General features: G+C 42.9%; 1 protein-coding gene across 1 annotated transcript in view; it reads left to right on the top strand.

Annotated features, from left to right (window-relative positions):
* The window catches only part of THUMPD2 (THUMP domain containing 2), an 84273-nt gene that overhangs the window by 52098 nt on the left and 6793 nt on the right, over window positions 1-25382 (top strand). Inside the window, exons 8-10 of the mRNA XM_030195908.1 lie at window positions 7676-7747; window positions 11267-11381; window positions 15144-15264. Coding sequence (XP_030051768.1) covers window positions 7676-7747; window positions 11267-11381; window positions 15144-15264 — 308 coding nt within the window. The remainder of the gene's footprint in view (window positions 1-7675; window positions 7748-11266; window positions 11382-15143; window positions 15265-25382) is intronic.

The raw sequence follows: 25382 nt of genomic DNA, 5'->3' as shown, positions 1-25382 counted from the left end.
TGTACCTTTTCTAATTCCACTATATCTTTTTTTTGAGATGTGGTCGCCAGAATTGCACACATGGAGCGATACAAAGACATTATAACATCCTCGTTTTTATTTACCATTCCTTTCCTAATAATACCTAATGTTCTATTTGCTTTCTTTGCTGCCGCAGCACACTGAACAGAGGTTTTCAAAGTATCGTCAACGATGACTCCTAGATCCTTTTCCTGGTCGGTGACTCCGAATGTGGAACCTTGCATCACATAGCTATAGTTCGGGTTCCTCTTTTCCAGATGCATCACATTTTGTACTTGCTCACATTAAACATCTGCCATTTGGATGCCCAGTCTCCTAGTCTCGTAAAGTCGTCTTGCAATTTTTCACAATCCTCTTGTGATTTAACAACTTCAAATAACTTTGTGTCATCAGCAAATTTAATTACCTTACTAATTATTCCCATATCTAGATCATTTATAAATGTGTTAAAAAGCAGCAGTCCCAACACAGACCCCTGTGGAACCCCACTGTCTACCCTTCTCCATTGAGAATATTGACCATTTAACTCTACTCTCTGTTTTCTATCCTTTAACCAATTTTTAATCCACAATAGAACACTACCTCCTATCTCATGACTTTCCAATTTCCTCTGGAGTCTTTCATGAGGTAGTTTGTCAAATGCCTTTTGAAAATCCAGATACACAATATCAACTGGCTCACCTTTATCCACACGTTCGTTCACGTCTTGAAAGAAATGTAGTAGATTGAGGCAAGATTTCCCTTCACTAAACCCATGTTGGCTTTGTCTCATTAATCCATGCTTTTGAATATTCTCTGTAATTTTGTTATTTATAATAGTCTCTACAATTTTTCCTGGCACTGACGTCAGGCTCACCGGTCTGTAATTTCCCAGATCACCTCTGTTCCAAATACACAGCCGACTCACACTGCGATCCAAAGTGGATCTCCTGCCTGTCCCATTTAAGAGTCGGCCGTTGTAGAAGTGCCGGCGTCCCGGAACTTATCCACAAAGATCTGTACTGATTCCAACATAATCAAAAGATACGTTTGTCTATGGGAGATGACTTTCAATCGTGTTGGGTAACGTAAGGCAAAATGCACCTTGTGCTCCACCAGATGTTTGCTCAAAGGTATAGCATTGGGATGCCACAAGAGTATAGTAGTCTTGAAAGCATAAAATCAACTTGTTTTTGTAAGATAGGGATTTTCCAACCCTAATTGCTTGCATGAGAGCCTATTTATGGGCATAATTGAGCGATCTCATAATTACACCCTGGGCCGGGCAGCTGACATCTGACAGTTCCATGACGATGAGCCCGCTCTGTCTTTAAAGGGCCCAAATGTTCTGGTAGGTGTAATTCCCGTGGGAACAGGGTCTCCAAGAAGCAAATCAACTCCTGATCAGTAATAGATTCTGGGATGCCCACCAGTCTCAGGTTGTTCTTCCGTGATCTATTCTCCAGATCATCTAGCTTTGCTTCCTAGGAAACAAGAGTCTTCTGTAGCTGGGCCTGTGAGTCCTCCAGGACCTTCACTTGGTCCTCCAAATCGCTGGTGCATTCCTGAAATTGGGAGAACTCATTCAATTTTTCTAGCGGTTCCTGTACCTTTTCCAATTTGGCATCTATAGGTGCCAGCTGGCGATCTAACAATGGCTCTGTTGCTGCAGTAACTTCTGCTGTCACCTCCGCGATCCATGCGGCTCTCACACAAGGCTCTGTAGGACTTGATGGAGCCGCCATCTTGTCCTCAATGGGTTTGGAATGGACACTGTGCTTTCTTAATGATTTAGACACCATCGGCACTCTGCAGAGCTCTGTGCAGATCACCACCAGATGCCGAGAGTGTTCCAACAATCCATGAACCCGGTAACTAAAAAGATTAACTTGGTAAGGGGTTTAAAAGATGAATGGCAGGAGAGAAAACTTTCCGTGTCTGTTCTCCAGTATGGTGTACACGTGACCTCTGCCACAGAGGTATTTAAACATCTATTACATCCCCTCTGTTCCACCTTTCTTCTAGAGTATACATGTTGAGTTCTATAAGCCTGTTCCTATATGCTTTATGACAGAGAACCCAGACCATTTTTAGTAGCCATCCTCTGGACCAACTCTATCCTATTTATATCTTTTTGACGGAGTGGTCTCCAGAATTGTATACTGTACTTTAAATGGGGTCTTACCAGAGACTTATATAGAGGCACCATCACCTCCTTTGTCTATTTCTCTCCCTATGCACTTGAGCATCCTTCTGGTTTTGCCATCACCTTTTCTGCCAGTTTGGCCACCTTAAGATCATCAAGTACAATCACCTCCCAAGTCCCACTCTTCTGTTGTGCACGGAACTTCACCCCCTATACTCTACCGCTCCTTCAGGATTTGCAGCCCAAATGCATAACGCTGCTTATTTTAGTAGGTGACAAGGAGGGTACAGGAGGTAGATACAAAGTCAGAGAGAAATGGATGGATTACTTTGAGATATAGGGGAGGAAGGAAAGATTACGCAGAATGGGCACTGGAAAAAGCTTTAGGAGAAGACCAACCAGGGCCAACCCAACAAAAGTAGAATACAGATATTTTCCGTTTTTAGAGAATGAAATATGTCGGCTTTGAAAATGTACAATACTTGCATTTTGTTCAGTACAGGAAGAAATTCATTTCCATTTCTCTTTCTCCAATGTTTCATGACACAGAGTTGTTTCTTGGGTTTTCCATTAAATTTTGTTTTCTGCCGTCATGGCTAGATCCACTCTAGAGGAACACTGGGGTTTTGGAACGTGTACCTCCATCTATAATGTCTCCCTTTTTTTTCTTCAGACTGAGCCCTCCAGTACTCAAAAGCTGCCAGGACTTAAAGCACAGAGGAGGCAGCAGGAGAATAAGTGGGTATAAAACCAAATCCAAATGGCAAGCAGCGACAGTATTCATGAATAGGCAAAAGTTGGGTCAGGCAGCACAGATTATTAGGGGACAGCAAAAGTCAGTGGAGGATAAGGCAATCAGAGCTTCCCACGAGAGACCCATCTGAGAACAGAGAGGGTTGGGAGTTCCAGGGTTATTTAGGTGCAGGGAGAAAATCAGAGGGTTCCTCTACGGAGCCAGTCAGCCCACAGGATATTCAGGATAAATTGGATAGTGCTGCATTGTAAAGCTGAGAGAGAGAGAGCAGGATGAGTCAGGAAGGGGACTGAGGTGTGACATCTGAATGTTTGATATTTAGTCTTATTCTCTGCTTGGTAATGGTCTGGTTTTATTTTCCATGTATAAGAAAAGTGTGTAAAAATCTAACAGTTCAGCTTATTTTCCTTTTCCATTGGGAATATTTATAGTGTTGTCCTTTCATATGTAGGGTTGGTGTAGTTTGAGCTCTTAGTTGATAAGCTTCTGAATATGTACTTACAGGGCTCTGTTACTTCACTCAGTGTCAGTGGCACTGAATATATACCATTGTCCATCCTAAACTAAGCATATAAACTGTCCATATAGCAAAAGACTATTGTCACTATATTAATAGTTTCAAATTAGCACCCTTACATCACCTTAACTCTGCCTTTCCACTATGCAGTTAATTATATAAAGGCCTTTTTCTGCATATATGACAGTGAACTTTCATTATATGCTTCTCATAAAAGTAACCCCTCCCCCTGCTCGTAAAAGCATGTATGTTGGCAAGAATATGCATACATTTCCATGACTTGAATGTAGTTTTATTCAGGGACAGAGCCACAGTTTACACACATTTTTTTTTATAAAATACACGTGTAGTTATAATTTATTAGAATTTGCTATGCCGCATATCACAGTGGTGTACAATAATCCAAAATGGTTAGAAAAGGAAAGGAACTATAATAAATCGATAGGAAAGAGAATCACACACATGACCACACGCAAAGAACAAGGTAAGGAAGGAGACGGGGCAAAGTAGTATAGAGATGGAGGCAAGAGAGGTGACTTGGTGGGGGGGCAGCAAGGTACAGGACAACAGCGAACAATCCAGCGGCGACTCCCTAGTTGGGCCAAATGCTTTTTTGAATGAAGGTTCTGCCCAAAGATATAAGGGAAGAGAGTTCCAAAGTGAGGAGGCGGTAAAAAAAAAAAGCATGCTGCCTCTCTCAAGCAAGCTTAAATGTATGCATGTTCATTATAAATGCAAATTTGGCTGCTTATATGGGGCAATTTTATGAAGACACATAGATGCCAGTGCTTTTTTGAAATAGGTAATTGCTTGGCCTCCCAAACTATGCAACCTGTTCTAAAAGTATTCTGCCCATAGAGAGTGATTTTCCATCTGCTACTATAGAGGCTGAAAATCTACAGATAGCATAGTTATATGTATTTGATTTGCATTTTAAAAAGCGTATGAGAATTTCATTCATTGTAAATGTAAAGTGAGAAATCGGGATGGAAGCTAAGTGGCAAAGTTGATGGAGCTTGGCCTGTCTGACCAAAAAGGCATTCTGTTGTCCCTGGTCAGGACCAGTCATGGCACAAATAGAGAGGGTAATACAGCATACAGAAAAGTATACAGACAAAAAAAAGACAACAAAAGCAACAATGGGCCTTCAAGACTGGGACACAAATTTCTTTATTAATGACCCGACACGGGGCCGTGTTTCGGCGCTAAACAGCGCCTGCCTCAGGGGTCTGATAATAAAATCAAAAACAACCACATAAATAAACAGATATGTTTGTGACATAGATAAAGAATGTATATGAACAATCTAAAATAAATTAATATAAATGAAGATAGTATATACTCAAATATTTGTTAAAAATATATATATAGGGGGAGGAGCCAAGATGGCGGCTCGTGCTTGAGACTCCGCGGTCGCTCAAGCTGAAATTCTCTTACCTATTTTCTTTTTTCTATAATCAATATGCCGCACACAAAGAGAAAGGGGGTGGTAAAGGGTCTACTACTGCCGGCCCAAATCCCTACCCCCAGTCAGCAAACGCTTCTGCGTTTTGTCTCTAGCACCCCAGTGGAAGCCGGTGAGAGGAATCCCGCCTTTGGACCAGTTGGAGGAGCGACTTCTCCGTTAGGGATCGAGACATCTCTATCCCCACCGGAGCTTAATCCGCCACTTTGTCCTGCAGTCCTTCAGTCGAGCGAGGAGGATTCGATAGAACCGGAAGTCAGCGACCAGAGGGCCTCAGACGGTGGTGCTCTACACCAGGAAGCAGACACTACGAGCATGGAACCAGCGGCTCCTCAAGCAGTAACTCTACACTCTTGGTCAGCTATACAACAATTACTGCTGCGGTTACAAAAACTTCCCAAGATATGGCTTTGCTGGTAAACAAAATTGATTCTTTAACCTTAGCTCTTGAGAATGTTAAGACTGAATAGTCTACTCTGAAATCTGAAATTGTATCTTTGAAAATAGTAACAGATACTTTGATAAAGGATAAAATAAAGGTTTCATTGAAGTTGGAACACCTTGAAAATTATAATAGACGTTTAAATTTGCGAATTTTGAATTTTCCTTTTTCAATTGGAATTACACCAATTGATTTCTTGAAAAAATACTTGCTGGAAGTTTTGGCATATCCTCAATCTGCAATTCCACCGATTAACAAAATCTACTATTTACCTGACTTTAAACAATCCAAGGTGAATCCAACAGAAAATAATCAAAATCCTGAACTAGATCTACAAAACATATCAGCTTTGCTGGAAGAATCTATGTCAGAGGTATCCACTCGAAGGACGCTTTTGGTTTCTTTCGTCTTCAAGCAGGATGCTAAAGCCTTATCAAGACTTTATTTCAAGAATTCACATAACTTTTGTGGTAAAAAAATCTGGGTTTTTCCAGATGTGATTAGATCTACACAAGATCGTAGAAAAGTTTCTCTTGCTTACAGAGAAGAGGTTAAAGTAATGGGTGCTACATTTTTGTTAGCATATCCATGCAAATGCTGTATTAAATATTTGGGGAATAAATACATCTTCTTTTTGAACCAGATCAGCTTAAAATGTTTATAGATAGTAAAAAGCCGTCCAAGTAGTATGAGTTGAGTGATTAAGAAATAATTATATAATGCTGGAGGTTTCAGTCAGGCCAATTACTTTGATGTAATATTACCTTTTTATTTCTCCTTAATTATAACTCTCCCCCCCCCCCCCCTAAATAGATTGTGGTCTAAGAAAGCAAAACTTATTTAAAAAATGTTTATTATACTTTGTTAGAGAAAGCAAATATCAGTTAGGGTTGGAAATATTTTCCTTTATTGATGAGTGTTGCAATCTACTACTACTACTACTTAACATTTCTAGAGCGCTACCAGGGTTACACAGCGCTGTACAATTTAACAAAGAGAGACAGTCCCTGCTCAAGGAGCTTACAATCTAATAGACAAGTGAACGGTCGGTCCGATAGGGGCAGTCTGGATTCACTGAACGGTAAGGGTTAGGTGCCGAACGCAGCATTGAAGAGGTGGGCTTTAAGCAAAGACTTGAAGACGGGCAGGGAGGGGGCTTGGCGTAAGGGTTCAGGAAGGTTGTTCCAAGCATAGGGTGAGGCGAGGCAGAATGAGCGGAGCCATGAGTGTTGCAATCTCTTTAATTATTACTGCTGTATTGCCATTTATAAGTATTATCTTGTAAATTTTGAAACTTTAATAAAGAATAATTAAAAAAAATATATATATATACACCAAAAATAATCAGAATAACTTGACATATTAGGACACAGTACATCTCACAGATGAATAGTTATAATTATATTCAAAGAAATATATGTTTGGTATTACATGAAAAATGTAATTAATTTGTAAAGTAATATATAGGATACAAGTCTTTGTCACAGATAGACTCAATGATTCACTATATGATTACTGAAAAACGTCTATGGATAGTTGGTTATAGCACAAATAAAGAGGGCAATATAGCATATGAGAGTAGATATGAGCTCCAATCTTCATATTTACTCTCGTATGCTATATTGCCCTCTGTATTTGTGCTATAACCAACTATCCATAGACGTTTTTCAGTAATCATATAGTTCCAAAGTGAGGAGGTTGTTTTTTATTTTTGTATTTTATTATCAGACCCCTGAGGCAGGCGCTGTTTAGCTCCGAAACACGGCCCCATGTCGGGTCATTAATAAAGAAATTTATGTGTCCCAGTCTTGAAGGCCCAGTGTTGCTTTTTTTGTCTGCAGGACCAGTCATGGACCATACTTTCGGCAGAGCAGTACTGAGTAATCTGTCCATATGAACCATTCAGCACTCACATTAAAATTTTAGTGGGCCACTCTTCAGTAGTGGGAGAATTATCTCAAGCACTAGAACAATCATTAGCTTGGGAGGTCACTCATTTTTTTGGCTGATTCAGTCCTGCTTGTCAACAGAGAAAATGGAGTTGCTTGTCTGTAACAGATGCCCTTCTTTGTCAATAGGGTTAATCAGACGCACAAAATCCACCCACTGCTCCCCAAAAAGCGATTATAAGTTTTAAACTATTGAGAAGGAGGGGACTGGCTCACATTGGAATGGCACCATGTGCTCAGAATTTTAGCTTAGTTCTGAACTCTGGGTGAGCTGTTCTGTCCTGGTGCTGTCAGATTGTCACACATCTGTGTGTCTGATCTTGTTCGCCATATAGAATTCTTATTATAGGCAAGAAACTGCTTTATTTTCATACAGAATGCTCATTTTCTTTTGATTTGTAGAGTGGGGCGTTTGTTTTAGATCCTATGTGTGGATTTGGCACAATACTCATGGAAGCTGCAAAAGAGTGGCCTGTAAGTAATAGTTTTTATTCACATTTTTGTAGGGAATTATAGAGTAACTTGGTAATGTAATGCTAACTTTAATTAGGCCACAGCCTGATCTTTCACTTATTTTACTTCGGTTTACGTCATTCCACCAGTTGAAAGTCAGGCTGGTAGAAATACCATGTGCAGCATATAATACAATTAAAAACCAGATATGACAAAAGCAGGGTAACTAGGCCCATTTAATTCTTCTAAAGCATTTTTTATTTCAGTGATTTTAGCCATTATTTCTGCATAAATTACCATGTGCCATGATAGAATGAACAGACAGATGAAGAAATGTTTACAGAAATTAGGAAAGCTGGCAAATTAGGCAACGGTATAATAATGGTGATTTCAGTTACCCCAATATTGACTGGATAAATGTTACATCAGGGAGTACCAGGGAGGTAAAATTCCTACATGTAATAAATGATTGCTTCTTGGAGGTGGATCTATTTTAGATCTTGTCCTTAGTGAAATGCAGGGTATAGTATGAGAGGTAATGGTGTTAGGTCTGCTGGGAAACGGTGATCATAACTTGATCAAATTTGAGCTGATATCTGGAGTGAAGTCACTAAGGAAGTCTACTTTGGCAGCATTTAATTTTTCAAAAGGGCATAACAGCCATACTGGGTCAGACCAATAGTCCATCTAACCCAGTATCCTGTTTTCTTAACAGTGGCCAAACCAGGTCACAAGTACCCGGCTGAAACCCAAATCATGGCAACACTCCATACTACAAATCCCAGGGCAAGCAGTTGCTTCCAATGTCTGTCTCAATAGCAGACTATGGACTTTTCTTCAAGGAATTTGTGCAAACTTTTTTTTTTAATGCCAGATACGCTAACTGCTGTTACCACATCCTCCGACAAAGAGTTCTAGAGCTTAACTATTTGTTGAGTGAAAAAATATTTCCTCCTATTTGTTTTAAAAGTATTTCCATGTAACTTCCTTGAGTGTCTCCTAGTCTTTGTACTTTTGGAACGAGTAAAATATTGATTTACTTCTACTCGTTCTATACCACTCATGATTTTGTAGACCTCAGTCATATCTCCCCTCATCCGTCTCTTTTCCAAGCTAAAGAGCCCTAACCTCTTTAGTCTTTCCTCATACGAGAGGAAAATGGTTAGAATCTAAAAGGATTGGCCACAAAGGTTAGGACTTTAAATTAGACATGGACTCTGTTTAAAAATGCCATCTTGGAAGTCCAGATCAAATGTACTAACAAAGGTGGAAAGAAGAGCAAACAGCCAGTATGTTTAAAAGGTGAAGAAAAAGAGGCTATTAAAGCCAAAAGAGCATCCTTTAAAGAATGGAAAAAGTATCTGAATGAAGAAAAATAAGAAGCAACATATGCAGTGGCATTGATAAAAAAGGCTAAAAGAAAATATGACGAGAAACTTGCCACAGAGGCAAAAACTCATAGTAACAACTTTTTCAGGTACATCAGAAGCAGAAAGCCTATGAGGGAATCCATAGGACCATTGCATCATCAAGGATCCAAAGGGGCACTCAGGAATGACAAGGCCATAGCAGAGAATCAGGTTTATTTTCGAAAGAGAAGGACGTCCATCTTTCGACACAAATCGGAAGATGGGCGCCCTTCTCACAGGGCCACCCAAATTGGCATAATCGAAAGCTGATTTTGGGCGTCCCCCAACTGCTTTCCGTCGCGGGGATGACCAAAGTTCCCGGGGGCGTGTTGGAGGTGTAGTGAAGGGCGGGACTTGGGTGTGCCTAACACATGGGCATCCTCGACCCATAATGGAAAAAAAGGGCGTCCCTGACGAGCATTTGGACGACTTTGCCTGGTCCAGTTTTTCTTACGACCAAGGCACAAAAAGGTGCCCAAACTGACCAGATGACCACCGGAGAGAATCGGGGATCACCTCCCCTTACTCCCCCAGCCTCTATGTCTGCCTCAAATGTCATACTCAGCTCCATTGCAGCAGTATGCAGGTCCCTGGAGCAGTTTTAGTGGGTGCAGTGCACTTCAGGCAGGCGGACCCAGGCCCATCTCTCCCCCCCCCCCCCCCCCACCTGTTACACTTGTGATGGTAAATGTGAGCCCTCCAAAACCCACCAGAAACCCACTATGCCCACATGTAGGTGCCCCCCTTCACCCGTAAGGGCTATGGTAGTGGTGTACAGTTGTGGGTAGTGGGTTTTGAGGGGCTCAGCACACAAGGTAAGGGAGCTATGTACCTGGGAGCTTTTTCTGAAGTCCACTGCAGTGCCCCCTAGGGTGCCCGGTTGGCAGCATATTTTTTCTAGCAAAAATGTGCCAGTACTCAATGCCAGGCCACCCTTTAGGGGTGGGGTGATCACTGAGGGATCCACCCCACAATAGCCAGTCCCCCTGCAACCAGTTATAGAATCTATATGACAAGGCAGAATTGGTGTGTAGAGCCTGAGCTCTTTCATTAAAACTTGGGGACTATGGGTCAGTTTTAGCATACAGTGGAAAAAGGTGCAGGTACTCAGTACCCCCTCAAAAAAATCCCTGCCGGTTGGTGTCCTGGCATGTCAGGGGAACAAGTGCACTACGAATGCTGGCTCCTCCCACGACCAAAGGGTTTGCATTTGGTTGTTTCTGAGATGGGCGTCCTTTGTTTCCATTATCGCCGAAAATCAGAAACGACCAAGTCTGAGGACAACCATCTCTAGGGACGACCTAAATGTCAAGATTTGGGCGTCCACAACTGTATTATCGAAATGAAAGATGGATGCCTATCTTGTTTCGATAATATGGGTTTCCCCGCCCCTTTGCTGAGATGACCTGCGAGGACGTCCTCAGGTAAACTTGGGCACCCCTTTCGATTATGCCCCTCTAAGGGGTCCTTTTACTAAGGTGCGCTGAAAAATGTCCTGCACTGGTGTAGAAGCGTGTGTTGGATGTGCGCAGGTCCATTTTTCCTTTTTTGGGGGGCCGAAAATGGATATGCGGCAAAATAAAAATTGTCGCGTCCATTTTGGGTCTGAGACCTTACCGCCACCCATTGACCTAGCGGTAAGGTCACATGCGTTACCGGGCGGTAATGGTCTATGCATGTACAATGCCGATTACCACCCGGTTAGCGTCGCACGCCGGAAAGTTTCCTGCGTGCTTAGTGGATACGCATAAAAAAATGAAATTACCGCCCAGGCCACGCGGTAGCCGATGGGTAGTTCAAAATTGACACGCGTAGGACGCGGCTTAGTTAAAGGGCCCCCAAGTTGTTTGCTTTGGTCTTTATGGAAGAAGCTGTAAGTGATGTACCAGAAATGTTTTTCAAGAGTGATGATGCGGAAGGAACTGAAAGAAATCTCGGTGAGCCTGGAAGACGTACTGAGCCAATTTGTCAAATCACCTATACTGTATGGTTTGCACTCTAGGGTACTGAAAGAGCTCAAACATGAAATTGCTGATCTGCTGTTAGTGATCTTGTAACCTGTTGTTAAAATCGTATTTTTCAGGATAGATGAACTACCTAAAATGTGCTGTTTGTTTTTATCCTTCCATAGGATGTTCAGTACTTAGGTGTCGATGTAAACGCTTCTCAGCTTCAAGGTGCATATGAGAATGTGAAGACTGCCAAACTCCAGGATAAGATTAATTTATTTAAAGCATCTGCATTAGGTAAAGTGTATGGGCTACAAAACAGAATGCATATAGTTTTACAATTGTGTTTCCTAGCAATATTTTAAATTTGGTGAAGCCAAAAAGGACTGTAAAAGTAATTTAACAGTTCCTTCTACAGGCCTTCACCCCCTTGTACATTTTATATATTCTTCTGTCTAAAATACAGAATTTGCAATGCATTAGAGGAGAGGAAGTGGCTTAGTGGTTAGAGCAATGGGAAGCCAGGGTTAAATTTCCATTTTTGTCACTGACACTTTGTAATATTGGGTAAGTCACTTTAACTCACATTGCCTCAGGTACCAACCTGAATTGTAAGCTCTTTTGGACAGGGACATATTGTAGTTAAGTGCTTATCACCATTGTACAGGACTATATAGGCCCAATAGCACTATAAAATTAAGTAAGGGTTATTCAAGGTAGAGTTCGTTTTGCTGAGCTACACAACAGCAAGAAGGAACTATAGAAAATTTTGTTTAAATTATTCTCATGTTGAAAGTAAGTGTGTTGTGTAGAGCAGTGAAACAAACTCCTCTTTTAATGCATTAAAATTGTATTTTTTAGACCGCAGAATTTGAAAAATGTATAAAGGTGCAAAGAATCTTACAAGGTTTTTTTCCAGGGCAATGTCTCCAACTGAGTTAGTTTTACACAGTGAACCTCACTCCTTAGCTTGACACACCACTCAGTACCTCAGTAAAACTAATTAATCAAATTAATAACAAATATCAAAATGTTGAATGTTGCAAAACTATAAATAACTAGTCAAACAACTAATATTCTGGGCTCGGCCCTCCCGATTGCCAACAGCCTGAGACTTTTAGGGGTACATCTGGACTCACATCTCCAGCTGGTTGATCATGTACACTTGGTCACCAAAAAAATGTTCCAGGCAATGTGGAGACTTCGGCGCATCAGATACCTCCTTCCCAGAGACTTGTTTCGTACCCTTGTCCACTGGCTTGTCCTATCCCATCTGGATTATTGTAGTGGTATTTACGTGGGTTGTCAGGCCTCCTTATTGAAAACGTTCCAAACGGCTCAGAACACTGCGGCGAGGCTCATCCTTAGAGTAAGGCGTTTCGAACATGCCGAACCCCTGCGCTTTAAACTTCATTGGCTGCCTGTACATGAGCGCATTGCTTTTAAGATCTGCTCCCTAACACATAAAATCATCTATGGGACTGCACCGGAATACATGCTCCCCTTGATCGACCTTCCGCCTAGAAATGCCAACCCTGCTGCTCGGTCATATCTCCACCTCCATTTTCCGAACTGTAAGGGAGTCAAGTACAAGAAAATCTTCGCCTCGTCCTTCCGTTACTGGAGTCCTAAACACTGGAATACGTTACCTCATCACCTTAAAACTCAAGAGGATCATGCCCTTTTTAAGAAGTTGTTAAAGACATTCCTCTTTGCTAAGACTTACCCCTCATCTTACTATGTTGATTAATGTATCCCTTGTCCCCTACCCTACCTAGTTCACTCTGTTAGATGCTTGCCTAATCTTTAAGTTTGTACTCTTATTTAACTTACTGTAAGCCACAATGAGCCTGCACAAGTGGGAAAATGTGGGATATAAGCAACAAATAAATAAATAAATAAATAAAAAATATTAACAGAAAATAAGTTCCAAGCAGTAATCCCAGATGACTAGATCTTACAGTCAAACATTTAAAGAAAATTATTTTCAAAAAGCCAAGTCTTCAGTACTGTGAAACCCTAACTAGCTGGTCATGCTGCTAATATTAGCAGGTAACGAGTTCCATAACAAAGGTCCCAAATAACTGAAGTAGAAGTTAGCTTAATCTCTTGAAGTGAAGGAAGTTGCAGTAAACTTTGCCATGAAGAAAAAATCGCTACTGATCACATTGAATCAAAATTTCTCGCAGATACTCGGGAGAATGCAACAAAAAAAGAGCCTTGAAAACCAGACACAGAGGGGCATTTTCAATATGACATCTAAGTCGGACTTTGGACATTTTGTGCTAAATGTCCCAAATTCCAATAGCAAATGTAACCATTTTTGAAAAAGCAAAATGTCTTTTTTTTTTTTCTTCAAAAATACCGTTTGTAACAAGGTTTTGTGCTCTGTGTGTTTTTCTTTTCAGGCCATTTTTGAAAAAGAAACATGATGGCAGATAAAGGCCAAATGGCCCATCTAGTCTGCCCATCTTCTGTAACCCCTAACTCTTCCTTTTCCTAAGCGATCCCACGTGCTTATCGCCTTCTTAAATTCTGACACACAGTCCTCAACTCCACAACCTCCAACGGGAGGCCATTCCATGCTTCCACCACCCTTTCTGTGTAATAATACTTTCTTAGACTGCTCCTAAACCTATTCCCGCTTAACTTCATCGTATGCCCCCTTGTTCCAGAGTTTTCCTTCAGTTGAAGAAGGCTCATTTAATGCCCTTGAGATATTTAAATGTCTCTATCATATCTCCTCTCTCCCTCTCTCCTCGCTTCCAGAGTATACATGTTGAGGTTCATAAGCCTGTCCCTATATTTTTTGTGTTCAAGACTGCTTGCTAATTTTGTAACCGCCCTCTGGACTGACTCCATCCTGTTTGTATCTTTCCGTAGGTGCGGTCTCCAGAACTGCACACAGTACTCTAAATGGGGCCTCACCAGAGACTTATACAAGGGCATTATCACCTCCTTTTTTCTGCTAGTCATCCCTCTCTTTATGCACCCAAGCATCCTTCTGGCTTTGTTGCTTTTTCTACCTATTTGGAAGCTTTAAGGTGTGAGTGAGTATGTGTGTATATATGTGTATATATGTATGTGTGTGTATATATGTATATGTATGTATGTGTGTGTATATATATATATATATACACATACATATACACACTCACTCACATATATTTAAACCCATGGAATCCTCATCTCTTAGTCATCTCACCTGAAAGGTACTGTTTGTAGTTGAAATGAGTTTCAAGCTTTAGTCACTTATGATAAAACTGAGCTTATGATTCATTGAGCCTACCATGAGTGGGAAAGCGCGGGGTACAAATGTAACAAAAAAAAAAATAACGTAAATTCATGCCAAAGATGATCACATCTTTCTAAATCAATTGAGAAATAGTACTGGTTACATTTTATCTTAAACCATGCCTTATGAGAAATCCCTCCCGCTTACTATTTTCAAAGAACAGAATCTATCAGAAAGTCTAGTTGTTCATCTTCTGAATGCCATCTGTTTTGACATTCCAGTGGTTAAGTGGACCCTAGCTGACTAGCTTGTTTTCTTGTATCTGATTTCATCACAAAGAAACTGGAATCCCTCTAACCAGTAAAGTTAAATCTCAGCTAGATGGTTTATGGTTTAGTTTATTAAAATTTGCTATACCGCCAAAGCTAACTTCCAGGTCTCAGCCGTTTACAATTGATAAAATATAAAAAGATTGAAAGATAAGAATTAGACCACTTTTCTTGACACAGATGTGAAACGTGGGTTCATTTCGGATGACTCTTGCTATGCAGTATTTGGACAACTGTCCCAGGTAAGTCTGTGTTAGCATGCCTTTCAACATTTTAGGGCCTAATTCAAGATCAAATATTCAGCAACTCAGAATTCTTTGGACATGCACTCTTTCTGAATTTGCTGTTTTCATTGACCAGTTTTGCTTTAAATTCATTATAAACTATTCTGGGTAGCTTCTTATGTGATAAAGAAATACGCTAGCTAGGTCAGTGTAACTTTGGTTTTTGAGTTCTTTTGTATCATAGTCTGAGAATACAATTTCTTTTTTATAGAACTACCATTGCGTTCAGGAAGTGTCGATGTTGTTATTTCTGACATACCCTTTGGCAAAAAGTTCAAAGCAGCAAAAGATATGAAACTGCTGTTACCAGATATCCTTCAGGAAATGGAAAGGTAAGTGACTATTACTAGAAATTTTGTGGATTTCTGTCTTGATAAAAAATAAAAATCAGATTTTTAGCATGAACTCTACAGAAAATAATAAGAAATGGCATAAGGAATGTCAAGTCAAATGCAAAGCGCTGATAAGAAAAGCTAAGAGGGACTTCGAAAAAAAGATTGCGTTGGAGGCAAAAACACATAGTATATTAAAAGCAGGAAGCCGGCAAAAGAATCAGTTGGACCGCTAGATGACTGAGGAGTAAAAAGGGCGATCAGGGAAGACAAAGCCGTAGCGGAGAGATTAAATGAATTCTTTGCTCCGGCTTCACCGAGGAAGATTTGGGTGGGATACCGGTGCCGGATGTGGTATTCGAAGCTGACGAGTCGGAGAAACTTAATGAATTCTCTGTAAACCTGGAGGATGTAATGAGGCAGCTCTACAAACTGAAGAGTAGCAATTCTCCTGGACCGGATGGTATTCATCCCAGAGTACTGATAGAACTGAAAAATGAGCTTGCAGAGCTATTGTTAGAAATATGTAATTTATCCTTAAAATCGAGTGTGGTACCGGAAGATTGGAGGGTGGCCAATGTAACGCCGATTTTTAAAAAAGGTTCCAGGGGAGATCTGGGAAATTATAGACCGGTGAGTCTGACGTTGGTGCCGGGCAAAATGGTAGAGACTATTATTAAGAACAAAATTACAGAGTATATTCAAAAGCATGGATTAATGAGACAAAGAGGCATATTTTCAAAGCACTTTGGGAGGCTATGTTCCATAGGTTTCTATGGAACTTTGGGAGGCTAAGTGCTTTGAAAATGAGCCTCTATGTCAACATGGATTTAGTGAAGGGAAATCTTGCCTCACCAATCTACAACATTTCTTTGAAGGGGTGAACAAACATGTGGATAAAGGGGAGCTGGTTGATATTGTGCATCTGGATTTTCTGAAGGCGTTTGACAAAGTTCCTCATGAAAGACTCCAGAGGAAATTGGAGAGTCATGGGATAGGAGGTAGTGTTCTATTGTGGATTAAAGACTGGTTAAAAGACAGAAAACATAGAGTACGGTTAAATGGTCAGTATTCTCAATGGAGAAGGGTAGTTAGTGGGGTTCCTAAGGGCTCTGTGCTGGGACCGCTTCTTTTTAACATATTTATAAATGACCTAGAGATGGGAGTAACTAGTGAGGTAATTAAATTTGCTGATGACACAAAGTTATTCAAAGTCGTTAAATCGCAGGAGGATTGTGAAAAATTACAAGCGGACCTTGGGAGACTGGGCGTCTAAATGGCAGATGCCGTTTAATATGAGCAACTGCAAAGTAATGCATATGGGAAAGAGGAACCCGAATTATAGCTATGTCATGCAAGGTTCCACGTTAGGAGTCACAGACCAAGAAAGGGATCTAGGTGTCGTCGTTGATGATACGTTGAAACCTTCTGCTCAGTGTGCTGCTGCGGCTAAGAAAGCAAATAGAATGTTAGGTATTATAAGGAAAGTAATGGAAAACAAAAATGAGGATGTTATAATGCCTTTGTATCGCTCCATGGTGCGACCGCACCTCAAATATTGTGTTCAATTCTGGTTGCCGCATCTCAAAAAAGATTTAGTGGAATTAGAAAAGGTTCAGAGAAGGACGACGAAAATGATAAAGGGGATGGGACGACTTCCCTATGAGGAAAGGCTAAAGCGGCTAGGGCTTTTCAGCTTGGAGAAAAGGCAACTGAGGGGAGATATGATAGAGGTCTATAAAATAATGAGTGGAGCTGAACGGGTAGATGTGAAGCATCTGTTCACGCTTTCCAAAAATACTAGGACTAGGGGGCATGTGATGAAGCTACAATGTAGTAAATTTTAAATGAATCTGAGAAAAGTTTTCTTCACTCAACGTGTAATTAAACTCTGGAATTCGTTGCCAGAGAATGTGGTAAAGGCGGTTAGCTTAGCAGAGTTTTAAAAAGGTTTGGACGGCTTCCTAAAGGAAAAGTCCATAGACCATTATTCAGTGCCGTAGCGAGGGTGCCTGACACCCGGGGTGGGTCGCTGCTGTACACCCCCCCCCCCCCCCCCCCGAAACGTCACTGGGAGCTGCGTCGGCTCTGCTGCTTCCCTGCTTTGTCTGCCCCGGAACCTGACCTGTTCCGGGAAAGAAAGAGCAGGGAACCAGCGAGCTGACACCCCCCCCCCCCAGCGTGTGCACCCGGGGCGGACCGCCCCACCGCCCCCCCCCCCCTTCCTACACCACTGCCGTTATTAAATGGACTTGGGGAAAATCCACTATTTCTGGGATAAGCAGTATAAAATGTTTTGTGCATTTTTGGGATCTTGCCGTGTATATGTGACCTGGATTGGCCACTGTTGGAAACAGGATGCTGGGCTCAATGGACCTTTGGTCTTTCCCAGTATGGCAATACTTATGATTTAGAAAGCTGTGTGTTACTGCATTTATTGGTTATCTCATTTGATGGTCACAGGTGCAGAGCTCTTGAGATTGTTGTTTCCAGTCCAGCTCAGGCTGGTACTAACAGAAAATCACTAGTTTAAATCCTATCAGAGTTCTGTGCAAAATTAAGCAATGGCCTAAGTCTGGTTCCCATCCATGTTGTTAAAATTTCCATCCCAAATTGTCACTCTTGCTAGCATTCTCTGTAGGGGCCAAGGGTTGAATAAACATGGAAACTGAATATCCACCCATGGTGTGGTTAAAGTGCTTCCACTAGCCAAGTTTGTACATCTCTATAACATTGTAAAAAAACATCTTCCACACGTTAGCTTTTGATTTATAGTAGGAATAATCTTATTACAATATGGTTAAAGGCACAGAGTGAATTCCCATTAAGAGCTTTATTTAACAAGGAACTTTTGGGACTGTCTTTCTTCTATGTTTGTGCAGCGCAGCGTACGCCTTGTAGCGCTATAGAAATGCTAAATAGTAGTAGTAGTAGTACTATGTCTAAGGAAATATCTCTCGAAGAAGGCCTTAAGGGCCTGATATTCCATCTGTGCCTATGGAGAATACATTTGGTACCTGAGGCCTTGAATGTTTGAGCAACATAAATTATCATATAATAATTTCTTAGGGTCAGATGATTTGGGGTTTTTTTTTTTAAAGATAAGAGCCCAAATGATATTTCAGTAACAATACCAAATCAGCATGAAAACTAATTAGTAAGGCATTGCAAAAATAGATTTTTTAAAAACACAAGAGCAGCAGCAGGAAAATTAAATATAGATATAAAAATAACTATAGAAAAGATAGTGACAAAATACATTCAAGGTAAGCGTCAGAAGTGATATGACTGAAGATCCTTTGGGTTTTATTTATGAATCATTTTTCACAAATACAGAAGCCTTCATAATTGCCTTAAGTTTGGTGGATGTGCTTTTTCTTTACTTCCTTGGGCAAGCTGCCAGTTGCTAATAATGAATAATTTGTCAAAAGTGCTTTCTACGCATAGGAAAAATAATTCCTAGGATTGTGATTAGGTCTTAGGAATTATTAAATACTCTTTTTGTAAGAAATAATGCCAGAAAGATTAAACTGTTTACAGAATAAAGTCCCATATTTCATGAGAGTGGTAATTCCAGGACTCTTCGCAAAAATATGAGATGAGGCATCTGAGAGGGATCTGTGTGTTAATAGAAGGCAGTTGTCTATTGTGTATTCTACCATATACCACAGTTTAGTTCTAGTGCTAATAAGGAAGTAATAGTTTGATTAAAACTTTCTCATTTACATTATCTAATATTTGGATTCTTAATGGGGGGGGGGGGGGGGGTTCTGATTCTAGAAATTTGTGATGCTTTTAGAAAGAGCTGATCTGAATTTCTAGGGAACATGAAATCCAAGAGAGACAATTCTGCTAAAATGTTAGTGTCATAAGCCAACATTCTACAGTGGAGGAGTGGCCTAGTGGTTAGGGCAGTGGCGTAGCTACGTGGGGCCTGAGGGGGCCTGGGCCCCCGTAGATTTCAGTGGGGACCCCCCTCCCGGCGAACCCGCCGCCGCCTACCTTCCGTTTTGCTGGCGGGGGACCCCACTCCCTGCCAGCCGACGTCCTCTCCGACCGTAGAACGCAGCGGCAGCCGGCAGAGAAAAGTCTTCTTCCTTGCATGCTGACGTGCAGGACGTCAGACTCAGAGAACAGAACGTTCTGCTCTCTGAGTCTGTCCTGCACGTTGTCAGCATGCAAGGAAGAAGACTTTTCTCTGCCGGCTGCCGCTACGTTCTACTTTCGGAGAGGATGTTGGCTGGCGGGGAGTGGGCCCCCCCCCCCCCGCCAGCAAAACGGAAGGTAGGTGGCAGCGGGGGAGGGTTCGTGGCGGGAGGGGGTCGGCAGAGACGGGGAGGGCGACAATGGTGGCGGGAGGGGGCGGCGGGAGGGGGGGCTAAAATGTGCCCCCTCCCCTCGAGCTATGGACCCCCCTCCCACGGAAGTCTGGCTACGCCCCTGGGTTAGGGTGGTGGACTTTGGTCCTGGGGAACTGAGGAACTGAGTTTGATTCCCACTTCAGGCACAGGCAGCTCCTTGTGACTCTGGGCAAGTCACTTAACCCTCCATTGCCCCATGTAAGCCGCACTGAGCCCCCCCATGAGTGGGAAAGTGCAGGGTACAAATGTAACAAAAATAAAATAGATACTACTGGAGATTCTACATGGAATGTTGCTACTATTGGAGATTCTACGTGGAATGTTGCTACTATTGGAGATTCTACATGGAATGTTGCTATTCCACTAGCAACATTCCATGTAGAAGGCTGCGCAGGCTTCTGTTTCTGTGAGTCTGTACGTGCAGGACATCAGACTCACAGAAGCAGAAGCCTGCGCGGTCACATTGGTGATCTGCAAGGGCCGACTTCTACATGGAATGTTGCTAGTGGAATAGCAACATTCCATGTAGAATCTCAAATAGTAGCAACAGTGGAGGAGTGGCCTAGTGGTTAGGGTGGTGGCCTTTGGTCCTGAGGAACTGAGTTTGATTCCCACTTCAGGCACAGGCAGCTCTTTGTGACTCTGAGCAACTCACTTAACCCTCCATTGCCCCATGTAAGCCGCATTGAGCCTGCCATGAGTGGGAAAGCGCAGGGTACAAATGTAACAAAAATTAAAAAAAAAATCTTAGTTTATCTATTACTATGCTATTGCTGCAGTGATATATGTTTTGTACCTAAAAAACCAAAACCACTTCCCAATGATTAATAAAACTCTAATAATAATAATGGGAATATTGTGTGGGATCCTCAGTCCCAAACTTTTAGTGCAGTACTTAAAATATAAGTCCTTTTCTTCTGTCTTGTACAAAATTACTATCATTCACAGCATTTAAATATCAGGGGTGGGCAGCTACAGTCCCTGAGAGCCACATCCCAGTCAGGTTTTCAAGATTTCCACAATAAATATGCATAAAATAGTACATGCAAATCTATCTCATGAATATTCATTGTGGAAATCTTGAAAACCTGACTAGGTTGTGGCCCTCGAGGACCATGGTTGCCCACCCGTACTCTGTTTGAATCCAGGATCCCATTTACTTTGTGGAAACAGAATGTCCAGAAAATGCTTTAAAAGTTACTGTACTGTGATCAAAGTCCAGCACTGCTCGTTCCTTCCTTAAGTTATGAAATCGAACAAGCAAAGCTCAAAACAATAAAAATATTCACAAGGAATGTGTAGCAGTTGAATTCAGCATTGCTCACTGCGGGACATCGGGAAAACACTTATTCAACCAACTTGACACGCGGGAGGTGGTGGAGATGAAAACGGTAACGGAATTCAAACATGCGTGGGATATGCATAAAGGAATCCTGTGCAGTAGGAATGGATCCTCAGAAGCTTAGCCGAAATTGGGTGGCAGAGCAGGTGGGGGAAGAGGGGTTGGTGGTTGGGAGGCGAGGATAGTGGAGGGCAGACTTATACGGTCTGTGCCAGAGCCAGTGATGGGAGGCGGGACTGGTGCTTGGGAGGCGGGAAATACTGCTGGGCAGACTTGTACGGTCTGTGCCCTGAAAAAGGCAGGTACAAATCAAGGTAAAGTATACACATATGAGTTTATCTTGTTGGGCAGACTGGATGGACCATGCAGGTCTTTTTCTGCCGTCATCTACTATGTTATGTTTTGTAGTCCAACTACATCAGGAGTTAGTGTTCCCACATCAGCTGTGAATGAGAAGAATCATAAGTACTGCCTTTATACTTTATTCTCATGCATAAAACATAGCCTAGCATGCTTGCTATACTTCACGTCAATTTGTCTTCCAGTATAGAGCCTTTATGTTGAAAAGTAAAACATGTGGCCTCCGTAGGAGGTAACGTGATCTGTTACCCACTATTTAAGTTGAGAAAGAGTGTTGAAAATGTACATGGTGAGCCACCATTGGGGCTGTCAGCAAATGGGTCTTCAGATGACTTCTTTGCTGTATCAGTCTAACTGCCTGCGTGTTTCTCCCTACGTAGAGCTTGTGACAAGGGCACAAAATCACATAAATTAGAAATGTAGAAGTACAGGTGGTGATATATATTCAATTGATAGCTCTTACCTGTAGAAGGATTGTTTCAAGAAGTACAGGCATTTGAAAATGGTAAATGCACAAAAATCAGTGTCCACAAACAGTATGTCTGCCACTGGGTTACTAGGTCAATGGTGGAGCAGAGGTGAACATGGAATGTGTAGTCCTGTTCCTTCAATTATGTGCCCACTTAAAAGCCATTGCAGGTCCCTTCTGGAATATTTGTTAGTGTTGGAGGACATTCCAATGTCTCCAACTTCATTGTGCTATGTGAGGGGACCAACATGGAACAATTTCATTATACAAATACTAGTAAAAAAGGCCCGTTTCTGACACAAATGAAACGGGCGCTAGCAAGGTTTTCCTCGGAGTGTGTATGTTTGGGAGAGTGTATGTGAGAGTGACTGTTTGAGAGTCAGAGTGAAAGTGTGATTGTGTGAGAGAGAGCGTGAGTCTGGGTGTGAGTGTGTTTGTGAGAGAGTGTGTGTGTGAGAATGAGAGTGTGTGCAAGTGTGTACAGTGGGGGAAATAAGTATTTGATCCCTTGCTGATTTTGTAAGTTTGCCCACTGACAAAGACATGAGCAGCCCATAATTGAAGGGTAGGTTATTGGTAACAGTGAGAGATAGCACATCACAAATTAAATCCGGAAAATCACATTGTGGAAAGTATATGAATTTATTTGCATTCTGCAGAGGGAAATAAGTATTTGATCCCCCACCAACCAGTAAGAGATCTGGCCCCTACAGACCAGGTAGATGCTCCAAATCAACTCGTTACCTGCATGACAGACAGCTGTCGGCAATGGTCACCTGTATGAAAGACACCTGTCCACAGACTCAGTGAATCAGTCAGACTCTAACCTCTACAAAATGGCCAAGAGCAAGGAGCTGTCTAAGGATGTCAGGGACAAGATCATACACCTGCACAAGGCTGGAATGGGCTACAAAACCATCAGTAAGACGCTGGGCGAGAAGGAGACAACTGTTGGTGCCATAGTAAGAAAATGGAAGAAGTACAAAATGACTGTCAATCGACAAAGATCTGGGGCTCCACGCAAAATCTCACCTCGTGGGGTATCCTTGATCATGAGGAAGGTTAGAAATCAGCCTACAACTACAAGGGGGGAACTTGTCAATGATCTCAAGGCAGCTGGGACCACTGTCACCACGAAAACCATTGGTAACACATTACGACATAACGGATTGCAATCCTGCAGTGCCCGCAAGGTCCCCCTGCTCCGGAAGGCACATGTGACGGCCCGTCTGAAGTTTGCCAGTGAACACCTGGATGATGCCGAGAGTGATTGGGAGAAGGTGCTGTGGTCAGATGAGACAAAAATTGAGCTCTTTGGCATGAACTCAACTCGCCGTGTTTGGAGGAAGAGAAATGCTGCCTATGACCCAAAGAACACCGTCCCCACTGTCAAGCATGGAGGTGGAAATGTTATGTTTTGGGGGTGTTTCTCTGCTAAGGGCACAGGACTACTTCACCGCATCAATGGGAGAATGGATGGGGCCATGTACCGTACAATTCTGAGTGACAACCTCCTTCCCTCCGCCAGGGCCTTAAAAATGGGTCGTGGCTGGGTCTTCCAGCACGACAATGACCCAAAACATACAGCCAAGGCAACAAAGGAGTGGCTCAGGAAGAAGCACATTAGGGTCATGGAGTGGCCTAGCCAGTCACCAGACCTTAATCCCATTGAAAACTTATGGAGGGAGCTGAAGCTGCGAGTTGCCAAGCGACAGCCCAGAACTCTTAATGATTTAGAGATGATCTGCAAAGAGGAGTGGACCAAAATTCCTCCTGACATGTGTGCAAACCTCATCATCAACTACAGAAGACGTCTGACCGCTGTGCTTGCCAACAAGGGTTTTGCCACCAAGTATTAGGTCTTGTTTGCCAGAGGGATTAAATACTTATTTCCCTCTGCAGAATGCAAATAAATTCATATACTTTCCACAATGTGATTTTCCGGATTTAATTTGTGATGTGCTATCTCTCACTGTTACCAATAACCTACCCTTCAATTATGGGCTGCTCATGTCTTTGTCAGTGGGCAAACTTACAAAATCAGCAAGGGATCAAATACTTATTTCCCCCACTGTATGTGAGACACAGTGTGAGTGAGAGTGTGTGTGTGTGGGCGAGAGAGAGAGTGTGTGTGAGACACAGATTCTCTGTTTGAGTGAGTGTATGAGACCAAGCGAGTGTGTGAGTGACTGTGTGGCACATAGAGAGTGAATGTGATACAGTGTGAGACAGAGTGTGTGAGAGTGAGAGTCAGAAAGACATTGTATATGAGAGAGAGAGTGTGAGCCGTGCCCTCCCAATCCATGGCCATCTGTCCCCTGCCCCCTCCATTCATCCTTTTCCAGCAATTCCCCTCTGTCCCTGAGCCCTGCCCTCCCAATCCATGGCCATCCATGTTTGTCTGTCACCTGCCCCCTCCATTCATCCCTATCCAGCATTTCCCCTCTCTGCCTGAGGCCTGCCCTGCAATCCATATCCATCCATGCCCATCTGTCCCCTCCATTCATCCCTATGCAGCAATTCCCCTCTCCCTGAGTCCTGCCCTTCCAATCCATGCCCATCCATGCTCCTCTGTCACCTGGTCCCTCCATTTTTCCCTATCCAGCATTTCCCCTCTCTGCCTGAGGCCTGCTGTGCAATCCATATCCATCCATGCCCATCTGTCCCCTCCATTCATCCCTATCCAGCAATTCCCCTCTCCCTGAGTCCTGCCCTTCCAATCCATGCCCATCCATGCTCATCTGTCACCTGGCCCCTCCATTTTTCCCTATCCAGCATTTCCCCTCTCTGCCTGAGGCCTGCTCTGCAATCCATATCCATCCATGCCCATCTGTCCCCTCCATTCATCCCTATCCAGCAATTCCCCTCTCCCTGAGTCCTGCCCTTCCAATCCATGCCCATCCATGCTCCTCTGTCACCTGGCCCCTCCATTTTTCCCTATCCAGCATTTCCCCTCTATGCCTGAGGCCTGCTCTGCAATCCATATCCATCCATGCCCATCTGTCCCCTCCATTCATCCCTATCCAGCAATTCCCCTCTCCCTGAGTCCTGCCCTTCCAATCCATGCCCATCCATGCTCATCTGTCACCTGGCCCCTCCATTTTTCCCTATCCAGCAATTTCCCTCTCTCCCTGAGTCCTGCCCTCCCAATCCATGCCCATCCATGCTCCTCTGTCCCCTGCCCCCTCCATTCATCCATTTCCAGTAATTCCCCTCTCTCCCTGTGCCCTGCCCTCCTAATCCATACCCATCCATGCTCCTCTGTCCCCTGCCGCCTGCATTCATCCTTTTCCAGCAAGTCCCCTCTCGCCCTTCCATGACCCCCCCCCCTCGCATCCATGCTACGCTCTCTCCCATGTCCCAGCCTGGCCCGCCCTCTTCTCCCCCCCCCCCCCTTCGCATCCATGCCTCGCATCCATGCCCCCCCCCCTCGCATCCATGCCCCCCCACCCCTTCGCATCCATGCATCCCTTTTTTTTTTTTTATTCTTTTTAACTTTACCTCCGTGGCGGTTCGTGCAGCGAAGCGTCAGGGAAGGAGGCGGCGCTCCCGACGTCTAGCTTTCCCTTCGCTGTGTTCCGCCTTG

Source organism: Microcaecilia unicolor, chromosome 3, assembly GCF_901765095.1.
Source record: "Microcaecilia unicolor chromosome 3, aMicUni1.1, whole genome shotgun sequence".
In the NCBI taxonomy this organism is placed as follows: Eukaryota; Metazoa; Chordata; class Amphibia; order Gymnophiona; family Siphonopidae; genus Microcaecilia; species Microcaecilia unicolor.
The sequence above is the reverse complement of the archived record's forward strand: the minus strand, read 5'-3'. Positions and strand labels throughout refer to the sequence as shown.